The 16,891-nt window shown below is 39.8% G+C and overlaps 1 protein-coding gene across 8 annotated transcripts in view; it reads right to left on the reverse strand.

The window, feature by feature from the left end:
• Window positions 1-16,891, reverse strand: part of ctnnd2b (catenin (cadherin-associated protein), delta 2b) — a 181,650-nt gene that overhangs the window by 122,468 nt on the left and 42,291 nt on the right. For all 8 annotated transcript variants that reach the window (XM_036216505.1, XM_036216498.1, XM_036216503.1 and 5 more), the window contains exon 2: window positions 14,121-14,257. In XM_036216505.1, coding sequence (XP_036072398.1) covers window positions 14,121-14,252 — 132 coding nt within the window. In that variant the 5' untranslated portion in view covers window positions 14,253-14,257. The remainder of the gene's footprint in view (window positions 1-14,120; window positions 14,258-16,891) is intronic.

Raw genomic sequence — 16,891 nt, forward strand, 5'->3', positions numbered from 1 at the left:
AGCTCGATCGCCTCCTAGTGGCCAAACTGAAACGCCCTCCAGGAAAAGCAGAACAATGTTTACAATGTTAATGATCTGAACATTTTTGTTAGAACTTCTCCTTCAGAGAATCCATGTAACACTGAATGATATTAACAATCTCATTATTTCACTAATGCATTAACAGTATGAAAACTGAATCAGATTAATACAAACATTTTCAAATCATATAGTAGATTACTAATGTATTTGTAAACAAATGTGTATAAATGTGTAAACTCAAAATTGAATTGAATTGAAGAATCTTAAAATCTAAGTCTTTGATTCTGTGTAAACTCAAACCCTGGATTTTCACTGGAGCAAAAACAAGTAATTCATGTTTTGATACATGTTTCTTGTTTTCCTAGCACTGGTTAATAGTTTTTCATCTTATAAAGCTAAAAAAACATTGTTTCTCACTTAGTTTTATATTTCCCATTTAAATCATGAAAAAGATAAAAGAAAATATTGACAAATTATGAGAAAAAAACTCTATATTTTAAACATGCTGGTGTCTTAACAACTATATACAAAAACAAAGAATAAAGCTGAATTTCTCACCCAGATACAGTCTGGCTCATCACAGGAAATCATGGTTTCCAGCAGGTGTTGGTGAGCTCCTGGCATGCCAAGAAGCTCCCTTTCTCTTTACTTTTTCTCTCAATGAATTATTCACCGTCTTTCTCCCTGCTTTAAACAAACTAAAGCAATCACTGCACGCTACCAAATGCATTCTGCACATGCAAAGTGGGAGAATCCAAATATTTCTTTATTCAAATGATTGGAACCGGCTCCCTTTACACTGATGCTTACCAGTATGTGCCTGATATTATGAAAAAGTTGATGAATACTAAAAAAAAAATAGATACTACTTGTTATATTCATTATTTTGCCTAAAATATATATTAAAAATGTCCAAATGCCTTATTGATAAATTTGTTGTGTTTAATGTCATGGGATTTTCTAATCTCAAGAAATCAGGCATGAACAAAAATTTTATGGAAAACCTTTTTGCTGCTTTTACTTTTGAGTTTTTTTGCCTTTAGGTCGAGTTTTGCTGAGCTAAAACTTTTTTCTATCAGCTTGAGGGTATTGATAGTTAGATTTGCAATTTAAAGACAAGAGCAGCGATTAACCATGTCTTAATGAGAGGGGATCTTCAGACAAATGCTTGTTCACTGATTAAATTAGGAAAGATTAGTTCAGCCTCAGTCTCTGAGTGGAGACAGAGGGAGGAGAGTGACAGCTTACCGGACCAAGCTGGCCCCACAAAACCCCATTAAAGATATTACAAAAGTAATTATTGTAGGATAGTAGATCCCTGCATTGGGACAGTGTGTCCTATAGCTTGAGCTGAAGCCCATTTCCAACTAGACTCCTCGTCTGGTTTGGCCCTTTGGTGTCCTCTTGGCATTTAGATGTTTCCCGTCCACTGGGAAAATGTCACGGCGGCGGTGTAAGCTAAGGCGGCTGCTGTTTGGAGCTATTGTTCATGATGGAAAATCGCTGGGTACTGTGCAGCCATTTGGAAGCAAAGTGGTTGCTGAGAAAGCCGAGCAAATGCAAGAGGGAGGGGTGGACAAAAGAAAGTGATTAGAGGAGAAGTGAAGAAGAACATAAACATTCATATTCAGTTTTCCCATAACTTCAGGGGCTTCGCATGAACCTCACCTGACATTTTCTTGATCAAAAACGTGTCCAAGTATAGCAACAGAAGCATCCATCAAAAGAACCAGACAACATCAACACTGTTCATGCTATAGAACTTGAAGAGTAACCTGATTATTGCAATAGAGAAAAACGCCATCTAGGGAAGCACTTTCAAGACCTGTTGAAAATGTCCCGTCACTTTGCTCAATATTCCTTCAAAACAAGTGGCGAACGCAAACTGACTTATTTAGGGCAGTTTGGTCAGATTCGTAAAAATTGATTGGTTGAAAACAACAGATACAAACAAGATTATGTTGGTAAAAAAACTCTAAAATCCATCAGGAAGTACATAATCAGTTTCTGTCAAACGTTAGTGAGTCAAATTTACACCGGTCCGTCTGCAGTGTGTCTCCATTGCATTGGATGGGGAGTCCATCTCACACTCATCATTTATTGAGATGTGTGTTGAATCATGTGAGAGGGAAAGATACACATTTACCTAATATAATGTGAATGCACATCAAACTAAGGGTGTATTCCATCCCACTGGGCACATTTGGTTTGTTTAAAGCACATGTGTCAGAGACAGTAAAGACCCGGGGGCTGGATCCGGCCCCCCCAGATCATTTTATTTTATTGTTATTAATGGCCTGATATTATCTTGCGCTCATTTCTGACTAGTCTAATTTTGACAAAATATATATTTATGGAGAGTAAAATATTAAAGGTTATTTAAGGTTTAAGTTGATTTATTCTGGAATAACATTCCTGCCTATTTTTATTCATAATTATGTTAAAACTTTACGGTTTTAAAGTTTTAAAAAATTGAATTCTGCTAGCTTTTTGGACTTTTTTGGCATTTACTAGTATTTATTAGGCTATTTTGGAGTTTAACTAATATTTCAGCTACATGCTAGCTGTTTTGGCTAATTTAGGTCTTTTTTTTTTTTGTTTTTTAGGCTGTTTTTAGGCTAATATTTACAGTGTAGCTGTTTTAGCTAATTTAGGTTTTTTTGGGTTTTTTTAGGTTATTTTGAAGCTTAGCTATTTTTCAGCTACATGCTAGCTGTTTTGGCTAACCTAAGTTTAAGTTTTTTTAGGCTAATTTGATATTTATCTAATATTTTAGCTAAATACCAGCAATTTCAGCAATGAACTTTAGCATTTTCGCCTATCAGCTTCAACGTTTTTAGCTATCAATTTAAGCATCTTCAGCGGTCAAATTCTGCTTACAGCATTCACTCTAGCATTATTGCAGGTAATGCTATATATCTAGTTCATAATTATGTAAAAAAGTAATGGTTTTAAAGCTTTAAAAATTTATTTTTAGAGTGTTTGATAAATGTTTATCCTGTTTGCCTCATGGTGTGTTTTGGATTTTGGCTCATTATGTGATTGAGTTTGACTCCCTTGGCTTAAAGTTAACCAGAGTTCGTTTCTCCAATAGTCCAGAACACATTTTCAGTCTGAATACACCCTAATGGATCCTGGTGTGGGACCAGGAACCGCTGTCTAACCCATCTTATGAGGTGGTCTTGGTTGGTTTCCTATTGGACTGGGCATTGGTTCATTTTTAGTCTGAATACAGTCCATGCTCAGAGTGGAACAACCATTATTCTTTCTCTCGTAGCTTTGCCCCGCCCTAGTTCCTAATGACTGAAATCTTTAGTCACGTGCTTTTGTTTACAAGCTTTGATCTGCAACAGAAACGTCTGGTTTACGGTAGTCTAAACATAGACCAAGCGCAGGGTACAGGACTCAGTCCAGACCAAATTAAGGAGACTCGGTCTGGACCAATGGACTTTTACAGTTTCAATACACCATAAATGTTGATGTGAACCATTTTTGGTTTACTGGACTTGTCTCATTTGAAGAGGCTTTCACAGCAACATGTTTATTCAGGGTTGATTCAGAAAGACACCAAAAGCCAAACCTTTACAACTACTATCTACTTTCAGCCTGGACAGCAGTAAACAAAACTGCCCACAAATATTGAGCAGTTAAACACACTGCAGGAGGAGTATTGAGCAAAACAAACAGTGACCAGCTAGAAAAAGACAAGAAAACCTGCCTTATCTAACATTTTGAGATTCTCACTTCTTCAGACTTGATGTTTTTTAATTTTCTTTCACTCAAAATGCTATTTTTGTAGACCTTTCTTCTTTTCGTCTGCATTACCACAATATTTAAACCTATAAGTTTCCCTCACAAGCTGGAATTGACATAAAACAGTTAAAATAACATACACTTTTTTTAAGGAATTCTGACTTGTTTCTTGAAGTTTATATCCTACATATGGTGTTTAAATTAATATCTGGATTTGCCAGTTACAGGGTAATCTTTATTTATTTTTTTAAGCCTTGAAATAGACTCAAGAAAATTTAAGTGTTTCTTGAAACCAGTACTTTTATAAAAGCCTGTGTTGCTATTAACCTTAATTGAAAAGAGCTATTTGAGTTTATGCAGAAGCCTAAAGTAAGACACTATTCAGACATCGTTAGACTGTTACTCTCAAACCTAATGCACGCCTCTGATTAAAGAGGGCCGCAAATGACAGAAAAAAGTCTGATTAAAAAAAAAAAAAAAGAAATGTTATTCTCCCTATTAAATGAGCTAAAAACCCAGCTCAGACCATGAAGTACTGCTGCTTCTCTGCCCGACTTAATCTGCATGTAATAAAATAATCAACACTAGATTTCCGTCCATCAAATATCAAGTTGGGTATCTTATCTTTCACAGTCAGCCATCTGCTCGTCCCTCTGCATAATACAGCACACCACCAGCCAAATGTGGAGCGCTAGACGCAACATGTAGAGGAACACACACATATTTGCCTGTCAGTTCGCAGTCACCAGCATTTTTGTGTCATTGGCAAACCCCAGAGGGAAAATGTCATCACCCTTTTGCCATTTTGGGGGTTTCCCATAATGCACTGCCCCCCTTGTTAAAGTTTTCCTTTAAATTCAAAGTGTCTAGGATTTGCTTTAAGGGAACCCTTTTATTTATCTCTACTGTACTGGGGGAAAAGAAGGCATGTTCATGTGTTGTTCTAAAGAAAAATCCACATGTAAAACATTCCCTTCCTGCATGAAGGTTAGAGAGAAGATAAAGTACGTTTCTTGTTCCTCACCTTCAATAAATGTTTTCCCCAAAGACTATGGAGAAGAAACAACAAAAATAGTGAATATTCTCTGCTCACAGAACATCAAATAAATTTGATTCTTTCTGTTATTTAAAAAAAAAAAACTCAGGGCAAATAGAGCAAAGGCTTAGTCACATGCACCTATAAGGGGTCAAGCAGCATACTGGTGCTACATGTTTTTTGGGTTGTAGGGAGTCGGGGGTTTGAGAAGAGCACAGGTGTCTCTTGCAGTTCCCTTAAGGCTTGTGCATTTACCTCATGAGAATGGAATGTACCATGTATCGTGAAATATAAGCATAATGCAAGTTACACACACTTCTGCCATCAGGGTAATGCTGTGACACAGCGCCCTTTACGCAACACTCAAGTCATTAGGAAGGTGCGCGCACTGGCTTCTTTTGGAACTTTTTTGCAACATATAAAAAACAGACTAATACAGCCAAAACAGGCATTACCGTGACTGTGCGACCTCCCAACATTGTTAGTAGCATGTAAAAGAACACAGTGTGAAGCCACTACATGCTAGCTGCATTAGAGTATTTACAACAAAACCAACATTTTTTTTCAAATTGTAAAAAAAAATGTTAAAAAGATATGTTACTGGGACTATGTTAACTCCCAACCCACCACTACACGTTAGCCATGTTCGTTTATTAACAGTAACTCCCAGCATTGCTTGTAACAAATAACAATAAACTGACTAATACTGCTAAGAAAACGACTTTGCTAACTTCCAACCTGGTTAATAACACTTAAAAAAAAAAGAAACACAGTTCGACATGAATACACATTAGCTGTATTAGAGTATTTACAACAAAACCAAAACTTTTTTGCAACTCGTAAAAACAAACAGACTAATACCTCTAAAACAAAATTAACTGTGACAACGCTAACTTCCAACCTAGTTAGTAACAGTCAGGCACGACTTAACGTTAGCCATATTATCATATTTACAACAATACCAAAACTTTTTTGCAACTTAAAAAAAAGAAACTAATAGGTCTACCCTTAAAACAGACAGTACTGTGACTATGCTAACTTCAAACAAACGTTAGTAGTGCATGGTATTAGCACGGCACAACACTGCTACACGTTAGCCGTTTTAGCATATTTACAACCAAATCAAAACATTTTTGTAACACTTAAAAACACACTTCTACTGCTAAAACAAACGCTACTGTGACTATGCTAATTCCTAACCTTCTAAGTAAAACAAAGTAAGAAAAACACAGTCGGACATTGCTACACCTTAGTTATGTTAGCCATGCTAGCTTATTCACAGTAACTTTTTGAAAAAAGCAGACAGAGCGCCAAATATCTTGTGAGAAAAAATGCTAGCATACAAATAATAAATGGAAAAAAGTATTATCTATATAATACCTTTAAGTGCATAAGGTTATGCAAAAAAAGAAACGTTTTTAATAAAACATTTGTATATAAGAAAAATAATCAGTATAAAGTCAGTTCCAAAGAAAATGTATAAATCACATAAATCAATACAAGTGCTTATATCTTCACTTTTAGTTGAAAGAACATTGTTTATGCAGCTGCAAGCTTGTACATTTGCAATGGAAAGCTCTGTTTGATTTTTAAACATAAAACGATAATGCAGTTTTGTTCTTCGCTGACGAACCTCACGGATGCAGCTTGTAGTCACACAGTGGGAGGTCATGCTGCGAGCATGTAATGAAGAACATGAAAGGTGGTGCTGTAAGGTAATGTGTTTTCCAGTTCTGGGGCATCAGCTTAACAAAAAAACATGTACCTGCTTGCACCGACGGAAGAACACCACAGGCTCCCAGATTCAATTGCTTCTCATGAATTAGAGGTTTGAATTGCTGAGGCTTTGGGCCTCTCTGTACACTCAAAATAGATAGTTAAATTGAAATGTTAGCCAATCCTGTCACAGAGAAGGTAGAAAGATTTAGTACCTGAGAGGAGCGAAAGCTTCTAAAAACATTTAAGTGTCTTTGCATTAGCACCTGCATTTCTCCCAAAGCAACCCATCCAAGACTCGAGTTTTAAGATTGATGAGAGGAAGGGTTTGTGCATGGCAAGTGTGTCTTTCGCTTGCAGGTGAAGGTCATGTACAGTTTCAAGTTCGATCATCTTTTAAGCTTTTTTTTCACATTTTCAGTGATCTTTTACTTATAATTACGGCGTTTTTAGGTGTTGTCAAGGACATAGTTTCTGTGGAGCGGCAGCATTGACTTTTCTCTCTTAGTTGTGGGTGGGTCCTTTGGCACAGAGCAACCCCGCCCCCTTCCCCTCCCTGGTATATTTCTCACATCACAAATACAATCTTTAGTCTTATTTGCACTTAGCGGTCCGGTCCAGTAAGGAGTAGTACGGTACGATCCAGTTAATTTTGTTGAGCCTTTCCACTAAGTGAAGCCTCACTTCCACTCAGCGGTTTCTGAAGACCACTAGTGAGTCATTGGGTCATTGTAGAGCGACAACAGTGGAGGTTATCCACACCTCGTCTTTTTATTGCTTTACTTCTGGTATATTGTGTATAACAGGAATTTTATGTTGCTTGAAAGAAGATTGTGGGTGCCTAAGAAGAATAACGCTGTAAAGAGGAAAACTTTGGAAACGTTAGCTTAAATGAGGACTAAATTGGCGCTTTCTAATGTCGTCATCCCGTTCTGCCAATCAACAGGTGGCTACAGCACCTCCACCATAACCATTCTGTTCCCAACCAATGGAGGACCCCAAGAGGTATGATTCAGTACTGTTTAATGGGTCGATTTTACAATGGAAAGACTCAAAATACTGGACCGTACCTGTCACAGTAAATTTATTTGGCACAGGCAGGAGAACAGGAGTGAAGCACAGCTTAAAGTCCACAAAGCTAAATCAAGGTCTGGCAGGCAGAGGTCAAACACGATCATGAGGGCATCAGAGAACAACCAGAATGGTCAGGGTCCAGGCGAGGGTTGGGACAGGCGGAAAACAACCAGAGTCAAAGACGAAACAGAAGATCAGGTAAGGATGAGAACGCTCAGTGATGGAGGCAGAGTTGCACAAACAAGACTTTGCACTGAGAAGAGCTCAGAGGTCTGACTAAATACTGCTGGCAGCAAATGGAGATGGAAAACAGCCGTGGGGCTTCTGGAAGTGACAGCAAGGGCTGATGGGAAGTGTAGTGCGGAGACCGAAGAAGTGCTGGTACTCAGGTGATGGATCCTGCTGATGGCCAGAGGGGAAGGTAGGGGACCGATTCATGAGAGTGCCAGACTGCTTAGTGGAAACGAGGCTTTTTTTTTTTCATTGCCTTCTGATTTACAACAATTAGAATAAAGAAACACTCAGAAATACAATTTTAAGCTTAATTTTATTCATATATGTCTTTCATAATCAGAAAAATGACACAGAACCATGTTAAAAACACCATTTTCCATGGAATAGGGCTTTAAAGGTTGTATTTTGGTACAAAAAATAGGGCCTACTGAGACAAATGATTAACATCAGGTATTGTTCAGTTGTTTAATTATGAAAAAATGTAAAAAAAAAAAAAAAAAAAGTTGATTTCTTTTTTTTGTAGATGGCGATCCCAAACACCACCTCATAATAACAAAATTATGACTTATAAACAGCAGGAAGCGCTCGGGAGAAGGTCAAGGAACATTAAATGTCAGAGTTCCACCTCCTGAGATGTTTGAAGAAAAAAATTGGATAGGATGAAAGGAGAATCTGATCATTCAATCCCAACGTATGACGCACTGTACTTTTTAGCAAATGTTATCTGCACAGGAGGTCAGAAGACCTTTCTGAGAGTTTGCTTTAATCTGGGGATTATTACATGTCGATATAAAAGGTTATTGTCTGCAGCACCTGGAAAGTGGGGTGGATTCAGACCAAGCTCTTCTCCTATTGGCTGTTGGCAGATTATGAATTTCATCTCATCAACTCAAACTGCTGCATCTTTGAACTTTTCATCCGAGTGCTGAGGGAGGCTGACGCTTTCTTTTCCCTTCTGAAGCCCAAAGTTCCTCAGAAACTCTTAAATTCTAACTTTCTGAAACAGTCAGATTGTCAAATGAAACAAAGCTGCAAACAAAAGACCAACTAATACCCACAGCCACATTCAGTGTCTGTCACGCTGTAAGACAATATGTCAGATTTTTCTTGTGTCACCGGAATGAAGCTCTCAGACTTCACACTGAGCCTCCCACAGAATCAGACACAGTGACAGTAGAGATGATGAACGATATGACGGCAAAAGCTGACAGATGTGATAAATACAATGCCGAATGGCTAATCAATCTCATGTGGGTTTGAAGGAAACAGAAGAAGACTCGCAGCAGGGATCCCCCTGATGTGAGTCAGCACAGGCAAAAAGGCAGATTGGCAGCATTTGGTCACACATGCGCTTAAAAACCACATGGCTGAGCGTTTGTGAGGCTTCTTTGTGGTCTCATGGGAGTCTTAGACGAAGGTCCTCAAGTGCAAAATAAACCACTCAATGTAAAAACACATGAAAGATCACAACCACAATTAAAAAAAAGCAAATAAAATTACAAAAAAAAAAAAAAACAATGATACAAAATGAAATAAAACAAAATCTAATAAGGAAGTGGAAAGGTAGGTACTAAGAGTACAGTATTGCTTTATCCCAAATAACTTTCAGTTGAAATGATGGGCAAATATCATCATCCAGTCAGCAATGTCCCATAGTACCTACCTTTCTTGCTTCCGTAAAAAAGGAAAAACATATTCAGAAAGCAAGAAATTTCCAGAAATCAAAATAAAAAGTTGAAAAATTAAGCCAAATTTTAAACCTGAAAACGTAGTTAATATGAGCGATTGGATGATAATTTTATGTCCATCTGGCCCGGATTTACCCGGCCCCACGATGAGGTTCAGGTATAACTCTACGTGTGCTGAGAGTTTGGGGTGTCATGTCCATCCAGGCCCCTAAAATATTTAGAAAACAATAATTTCAGTCCATCTGTCATTATGATCTATCCCCTCCTTTAATCGATTTGATATGTCAAGTTTATACAGACACTACCCTCCACATCATAGACTGTATATTCACTGGACAGCTTCACCCATCCCCCCTCAAAAAGACAAAATCACATAGACTCCGACTAAGAAATAGAAAGTTATTACTCATTTATTAAATTTGTTTGAATAACCATTCTTGCTCTTATGCATTTTTCTTAACACCTTTTTCCTAATCCTATTTTTTTTTGTTTTATTTATTGCAATCTTTTCAAGTTATAAACTGACCAATCAGATGCCTCAGTAAAAGCATGTGTGGCCTGCTGGCCCCACCTCAAATGATTGATTGACAGATTCTCCTGAACCGCTTTCAGTGGAAGGGGTGTGGCCTTCCCACAAGCTCACTCATGATTGGCGATAATGGCTGCCATAGAAGTGTGACTAAGGCCGACTCGGACAATCACTGTTGTCTGGCTCCAAATGCCACTGCCCATATTGCGAAAAATGGCAACTGAATTGGCTTCATTTCGAATCAGATGGAGGTAAGGAATTTTCAATGGTGATATCACCATTTTTATTTAAGTTGTATGTATATGTTGTATGTATATGTATGTATTGTATATATATTTAAGTTGTATGTTCTGGATTTAATGGACTTGGGACAGGCACAAGCAGGACACTGGTTTGTGCCCTGTTGAGGCTCCTTTTGTAATTATATTTGCTGTAAGTTATTTGGCCAAATCAATGCTGGATATATTCATTATATATTCCTTATCCTGCATATTTTGTTAGTATACAGATATTGAAGAGACATTTTAAAAGACTTGAATGTCAAAGTCAAATTTCGTCATTCCCATAGTAGCTACCTTTTTCCGTTTCTTTTGGGATTTTGTTCCATTTCATTTTGATTACTGGAAATGACTTGTTTTCTGAAATGTTACATTTTTTATTTAATTTTATTTTTTGGAACATTGTTTCAGTTTATAAAATCCTGCAATTGTTGTTGTGATTGTTGATGTGTTTTTGCATTGAGTGATTTGTTAATGTGATTTGCACTTCAGGGCCACCGTACTTTTATGAACCAATATGGAAAGCAGATAAACCCCGTGCTCCAAGATTAAAAAAAAAAAAAATATCGTCTTTTAGCGGCTGTTGCAAACATTAGCCCAAGGTAATAGAAATTATGTTGAACGCATTGACTGTATATGAGAACTGGACTGAGCAAGTGTGACATCACCCTTAAAAAACGACTTGCTTCTGGTTCCAATGAAAAGAAGTCTACTCAATTACCATTTTTTCGTGATACTGGAACTAGGCATCCTTAGGAAACGGTTATTGGTCTTAGTCAACATTACCATGGCAACCACTCTCTCCAATCAGGAATGAGCTTGATAAAGACCACACCCGTTCCATTGAAAGTGAGCTCGGAAAAAACAAAAGAAAGTGGGGTCGGGAGAATCTGTCAAACGCTTCTAACATTTGACGTGAGACCACCCACTTTTATTGAGCCATCTGATTGGCTAGTTTATGAGTTAAAAACTGAGGGGGGAGGGGTCACTCAGTCCTGTTCTCATTTGCACTCGTTAGTCAAAAAGGACAAGTTCTTGGCTTGAAAAATTAATAACATACAGAGCTTGGAGATGGAGAAAAACATGTAAAAAGTGAATACTTCAACTACTTCTATTGGCCCTCTTTATCTAAAAACACTTTTATTAGACATCCATTATCTGTTATGACCCGTATATGTCCCCGTGCTGGAGTATGCATGACCTACTTAAAGTGGACTTCCTTTATTTTAATGGTTGCTCAAAGTGTACTGCTGTCCGTGTCAAAAGTGTGCAGAATCTATTATTCATGCCACTTCAGATGTCTTCACCTGCTATCTTTAGCTTCTGAGCACCTCGACCCGCTCTCCCCGCCGATCAGGACCAGTACTCTTCTCATGGTTCACACTTCAGACACCGCTGTTCACCGCTGTCAAAACCTGCCACCTACATTCCCCTACACTGCAGTCCAGCAGCTCTCAGTTCAGCTGGTGATTCAGACAGATCATATTTGCAGCAGCTTGAGGAGCGTTTACCCTCTGCTCCCTAGCTGTGAGGTCTTGAACGATCCATCCTTTTACCACATTTTACCCCACGATTGGGCAAAACTTCCCATCTAATGAGGACAACTTCAACTAATGAGATCTAGCTTTGGCAACATTTTTAATCTGATTTTGCTGCACGCTGATTGGTACTTACCCCACTGTGGAGTAAGCTTGAAAGTAGCTCTAAACAGTGTTGTGCCTCTTGGGGTAACTATGTTTGCCCGTCTGTCCAATGTTGTAACAGATTAAAATACATGGACAACTGCTGGATGGATTAACATGATTTGCTGGTACATTTATACTCTTTGGTGGTCGGAATGTAGCATCTGATGTACACTACTCATTTGGAATTTAAGGCTAAGGCTTAACTAGAGTACTTGGATTTTTCACAGGATGATAGAAAATATAGATATGATAGAAATTTGATGGAAAAATTAAAACAACAAAATTCGGACTATAAATCGCTCTGGAGTATAAGTCGCAACACCCAAAAAAATGCAAGAAAAAATAATAGCAGTATGATCCATCCATCTATTTTCTTCCGCTCACCCAGGACCAGGTTGCGGAGCCAGCAGTCTGAGCAAAGATGCCCAGACTTTCTTCTACCCGGTCACTTCCTCCAGCTGCTCTGGAGGAACCTGGAGGCATTCCCAGGCCACCCGAGAGACAAAGTCTCTCCAGAGGGTCCTGGGTCTTCCCCGTGGCCTCCAACAAGTGGGACATGCCCAGAACACCTCTCCAGGGAGGCATCCAGGAGGCATCCGGACCAGATGCCCGAGCCACCTCAACTGCCTCCTCTCGATATAGAGGAGCAGAAGTCTTCAAGTGACTGAGCTTCTCACCCTGTTGCTAAAGGCACACCCAGCCTCTCTCCAAAGAAGACTAATTTCTGCCCCTTGTATTTGGGATCTTGTTCTTTAGGTCATGACCCAGAGCTCATGACCATAGGTGAGTACTGGAATGAAGATCGACCAGTAAATTGAGAGCTTTGCTTTCTGGCTCAGCTCTCCCTTCACCACAACGGACCGGTACAGCAACTGCATAATGGTGGACGCCACCCCAATCCATCTGTCGATCTCATGCTTTGATCTTCTCTCATTCGTGAACAAGACCCCAAGATATTTAAACTCCTCCACCTGAGGCAGAAGCACTGCAGCCACCCAGAGAGGACAAATGACCTTTCTCCGATCGAGAACCACGGCCTCAGACTTAGCAGAGCTGACCCTCATCCCAGCCACTTCACATTCAGCTCTAAACCGCTTCAATACATGCTGGAGGTCCTGACTCGATGAAGCTAACAGAACAACATCATCTCATCAACATCACAGCACAGAGGAAATCCTGTGGACACTAACCCAGAAGCACTCCGGAACCCGGCTGCTCCTAGAAATTCTGTCCATAAAGACTATGAACAGCACTGGTGTCCATTGTGCACCGGGAACAGGTCTGACTTACTGACAGTTAGTGCGCTTTGAGTTGCACCAAGTATGAAAGGCGCTCTCATAAATAAAGTTTAATTTGATTTGATTCATGCAGACCAAGCTCTTGCTCGGGTCATACAGAGACCGGACAGCCCTCAGTAAGGCTCCCTGGACCTCGTATTCCCAGAGCACCCTCCAATGCACACTGTCAAACACCTTCTTCAAATCCACAAAACACATACGGACTTGATGTGCAAACTCCCACAAACCCTCCAGCACCCTAAGAGAGCCGCTCCACTGCTCCACGACCAGGACAGAAACCGCACTGTTATCCTTGAATCTGAGGTATCAATAAAATCGCACCCAAATTCGCTTCAGTTCTCAACCTGGGCACCACATTTATCCCAGCATAAATGTCTTAGCCTAATAATGAATATTCTAACTTGTATTAATACTTAATGAAGATCAAACAAAGTCCAGCTCTAAAGTCTCATCTCAGCTTTACAAAGAAAATCAAGGTGACTCAGTCTCGTCGGTGCTGCTTTGTCACAATCATTTTCTCAAACAGAGGACTTTGTAAAAAAAAAAAAAACGAGGGGATATTTTGTATTCCATCACCTCGACTTCAAAATCACACAGTGCAGCCAAAGCCTAAGGCTAGCTGCTAACAAAATAGGGCTCCCTGACATATTTGTGACACCCCAGCTCAGACAGGTGTTCTATCATCTTATGTTTACCGTCACCTCATTTCCCCCGTAAGGACAGGAGGAGTTATTCCCACGACTTTCCCTCATTCATCTCTCATTAGCTGTGACAAGCTTGTGTTTGTTCAAAAACAAAGAACTCCTACCTGTTCCTTGACAGAGGCGAGGATGGCGGAGGTGGTTTCAGACTCCGAGCCATCTCCGTTGGAGGCATTGAGGACGGGGCTCAACATGGCGGCGGCGCTGGCAGTGTCAGAAGCCACCTCAGGCACTGGCATACCTCCTGGAAAACAAGCAAACACGAAACTCTCTTTACTTTTCCTAAAGTCACTTTGACATGCCCGCAACAACGACCAACAACCCGCGAAGGGTTCACACCTACACTCTTATTCAGTCTTCATGCTGGAGCTGAGAAACACACAGAGCTGGAGACAGATTCCCACATTTGATGCCTTGTAGCTTCTCTTTCCAAAGGTATTTTAACTCGTTTGATGATCATAGTTTAAAAAAAGAAGCAATCAGAACCTGCTCAGGGTGAGTTATTAAGAATAAAAGGAAATTGAGAGAAGTGACAGTTGAGGATACAATACATTTCTGTGTTCAGCCTCACTTTTCTCTCTGGATGTGAACACTAATAAAAAAAAATATGTGCAATCAACTGTTAGAAAATCTAGTGAAAAAACATCTATTTCTGTTTATGTGTTGGTGAGACTACAAGAAAATTCTTTCTGTGGGAGAAAATACTACAACTTATTCATATACTGTTTATTTCGAGCATTGGTTTTATACTCCATGTTTTATTTTTATTTTTTTAAAGTTAGATGCACTTAAATCAAAAAACTATTCTAGTATAAAGTGGCAGTTTTTCCTTCTAAAATACAAAGCAACTTACTCAGAAGCTACGCTCTCACCAGGCAAAGGACAGTCTTTAGGATTTAGCATATGGTGTTCACACTGGACAAGCAAGGAGGGGCTTCTTCTTCTTTTTTTCGTAGTGTTTACAAGCACATGTCTGCCACCTACAGTTGGTAGGAGTTTGGGAAATGGGAATGAGTATGGGAAAAATCCAAAATGGCGTCTATTTGGAAAGATGGCTGCCATACAGTTTCATTCAATATCCACTTGTCATGCACAAATTGAGCTTTTAAACTTGAGCAGTACCTAAAGAATATTTTTTTTAGGTTTATTATATATATATGTTGTTATTATTTTGGCAAAAAAAAATCACAATTCAAAGATCAGTAGGAACGTTTTACAATAGATCAAAAGATGATCAGAGTGGGACTTAAAAGTGCATGATATATCATTGGTGTATAGCATTTGACAAAAAAAACTCAATTTACTTCTCAATTTAAAATCTGCCTTTGGAACAAAAAATCCCACTTTTTAAAAAAAATGAAGCTGCACATCTCTGAGGATGCAGTGCGAGGTAGCAGATGCTTCCACGGTTTTCAGGACAAACATTGGACATTTATGTAGGCTGCAACTCCTGCAGCCCACTTGTTTAGGAAGCCTTGCCTTTTATGGTAAAACATGTACCTACACAAAATTCCAGCCTGAATACAGGATGCTTTTACATTTTTGTCTGCACTTAAGAGGACAGGGAGAAAATAGTGATGCATTATAAGGTAGATTTATTGTTGGTAATATGTCTTCATGCAAAAATATTGACATATTAGATAGGAATATTGTTTTTTTTTTTTTTTTACTAAAAGATTTCCATCCCCACTGGGCACGCTCATTAAAGTCCCTGTGGGGCATGTTTAAGGGATTTTACCATTTGTTAATTAGCTAGGAGCCTTAATCCCCAAGAGTTCTGTCACATGAACATCTTAGGACCAAAAACTTAGTTGTATTAGTTTCACCAGGACCACCCTCACAGGGGGCTGGTATGTGCACAGAAAAGTTCCATGCCTGATGCTATGTGTCACCCTGCGTTTGACGGAGCAGAGGAGATAACGGGCTCCACGTGTGCCATGTAATCCTGATGCGGTGCAGAGCCGGTGGAACAGCTGCATCAGCCAGCTTTACCGATGCAAGCCAGGCCGTGAGGAATCGGCTCTCAGACATAAAAGGGCTTCGGGCGGCTTCGGCTTGGGGAAAGGGTGTGTGAAGACAGGAAGGGAGGCAAAAGCAGGGATGATCGTGAGAACAGCAGAGAAACGGAAGAGAGGTGAGGTGGATGATGGGAAACGATGAGGAGACGAGAAGAGCAACCAACCCTTTTTTTCTTTTGCATGCTGCTAGGCAACAATCTCTGGTCACTGAGGGCTGCTAATACGTCTGACCTGGTTCTGCTTCCCTTCCATTCTAAAGAATGCACCTCCTCCTCACCATCAATCTGACCATCATGACTTAAATTTTTTATAACTATCCACCTTTTTACTTGCACTTTGTCATTTTCCTTGTTCTTTTTGTTGCATCATCCTCCTCCTTGTTGCCATTCTGCTCACTGAATTGATGTCCTCCCTTTCCTCCCTGCCCACTTCTCTTCACCTGACCTGCTTCGGCGTCGCGTCTCCTCTCAGCTCATTTCTGCTTTATTGAGCAGCATCCGGAGGAGGGTGACAGAGAAAAAGGATGACCCAAAAGGCCGGATTTGAACTTGCAACGCAACAGTGCACCTAAGCCCTTTCAGCCTCCCCTCTGCTCCCCTGCCCCGAGCGTGCTCTGTGCCGCTCATAAACACACTTCTCACTTGGCCCCCGTGACACCACTCTATGCTTCAAACTCATCACACCGGCTCTCTTTGCTGAGTTCTTCACCCCTCAGCGGAGCCGTCTCAGCTGCAGGATGATCGTATGCACACTTTCTGCGTCAGCTCCTTCCTTCTCTGTTTCCTTCAGTGCCAGCAGTGCACACGTCGTTACTCATTTACCCATCAATTAATCCAAACTTACATCCAGCCCCTCATTCA

The sequence above is a fragment of the Oryzias melastigma genome, linkage group LG17 (assembly GCF_002922805.2).
Source record: "Oryzias melastigma strain HK-1 linkage group LG17, ASM292280v2, whole genome shotgun sequence".
NCBI lineage: Eukaryota > Metazoa > Chordata > Actinopteri > Beloniformes > Adrianichthyidae > Oryzias > Oryzias melastigma.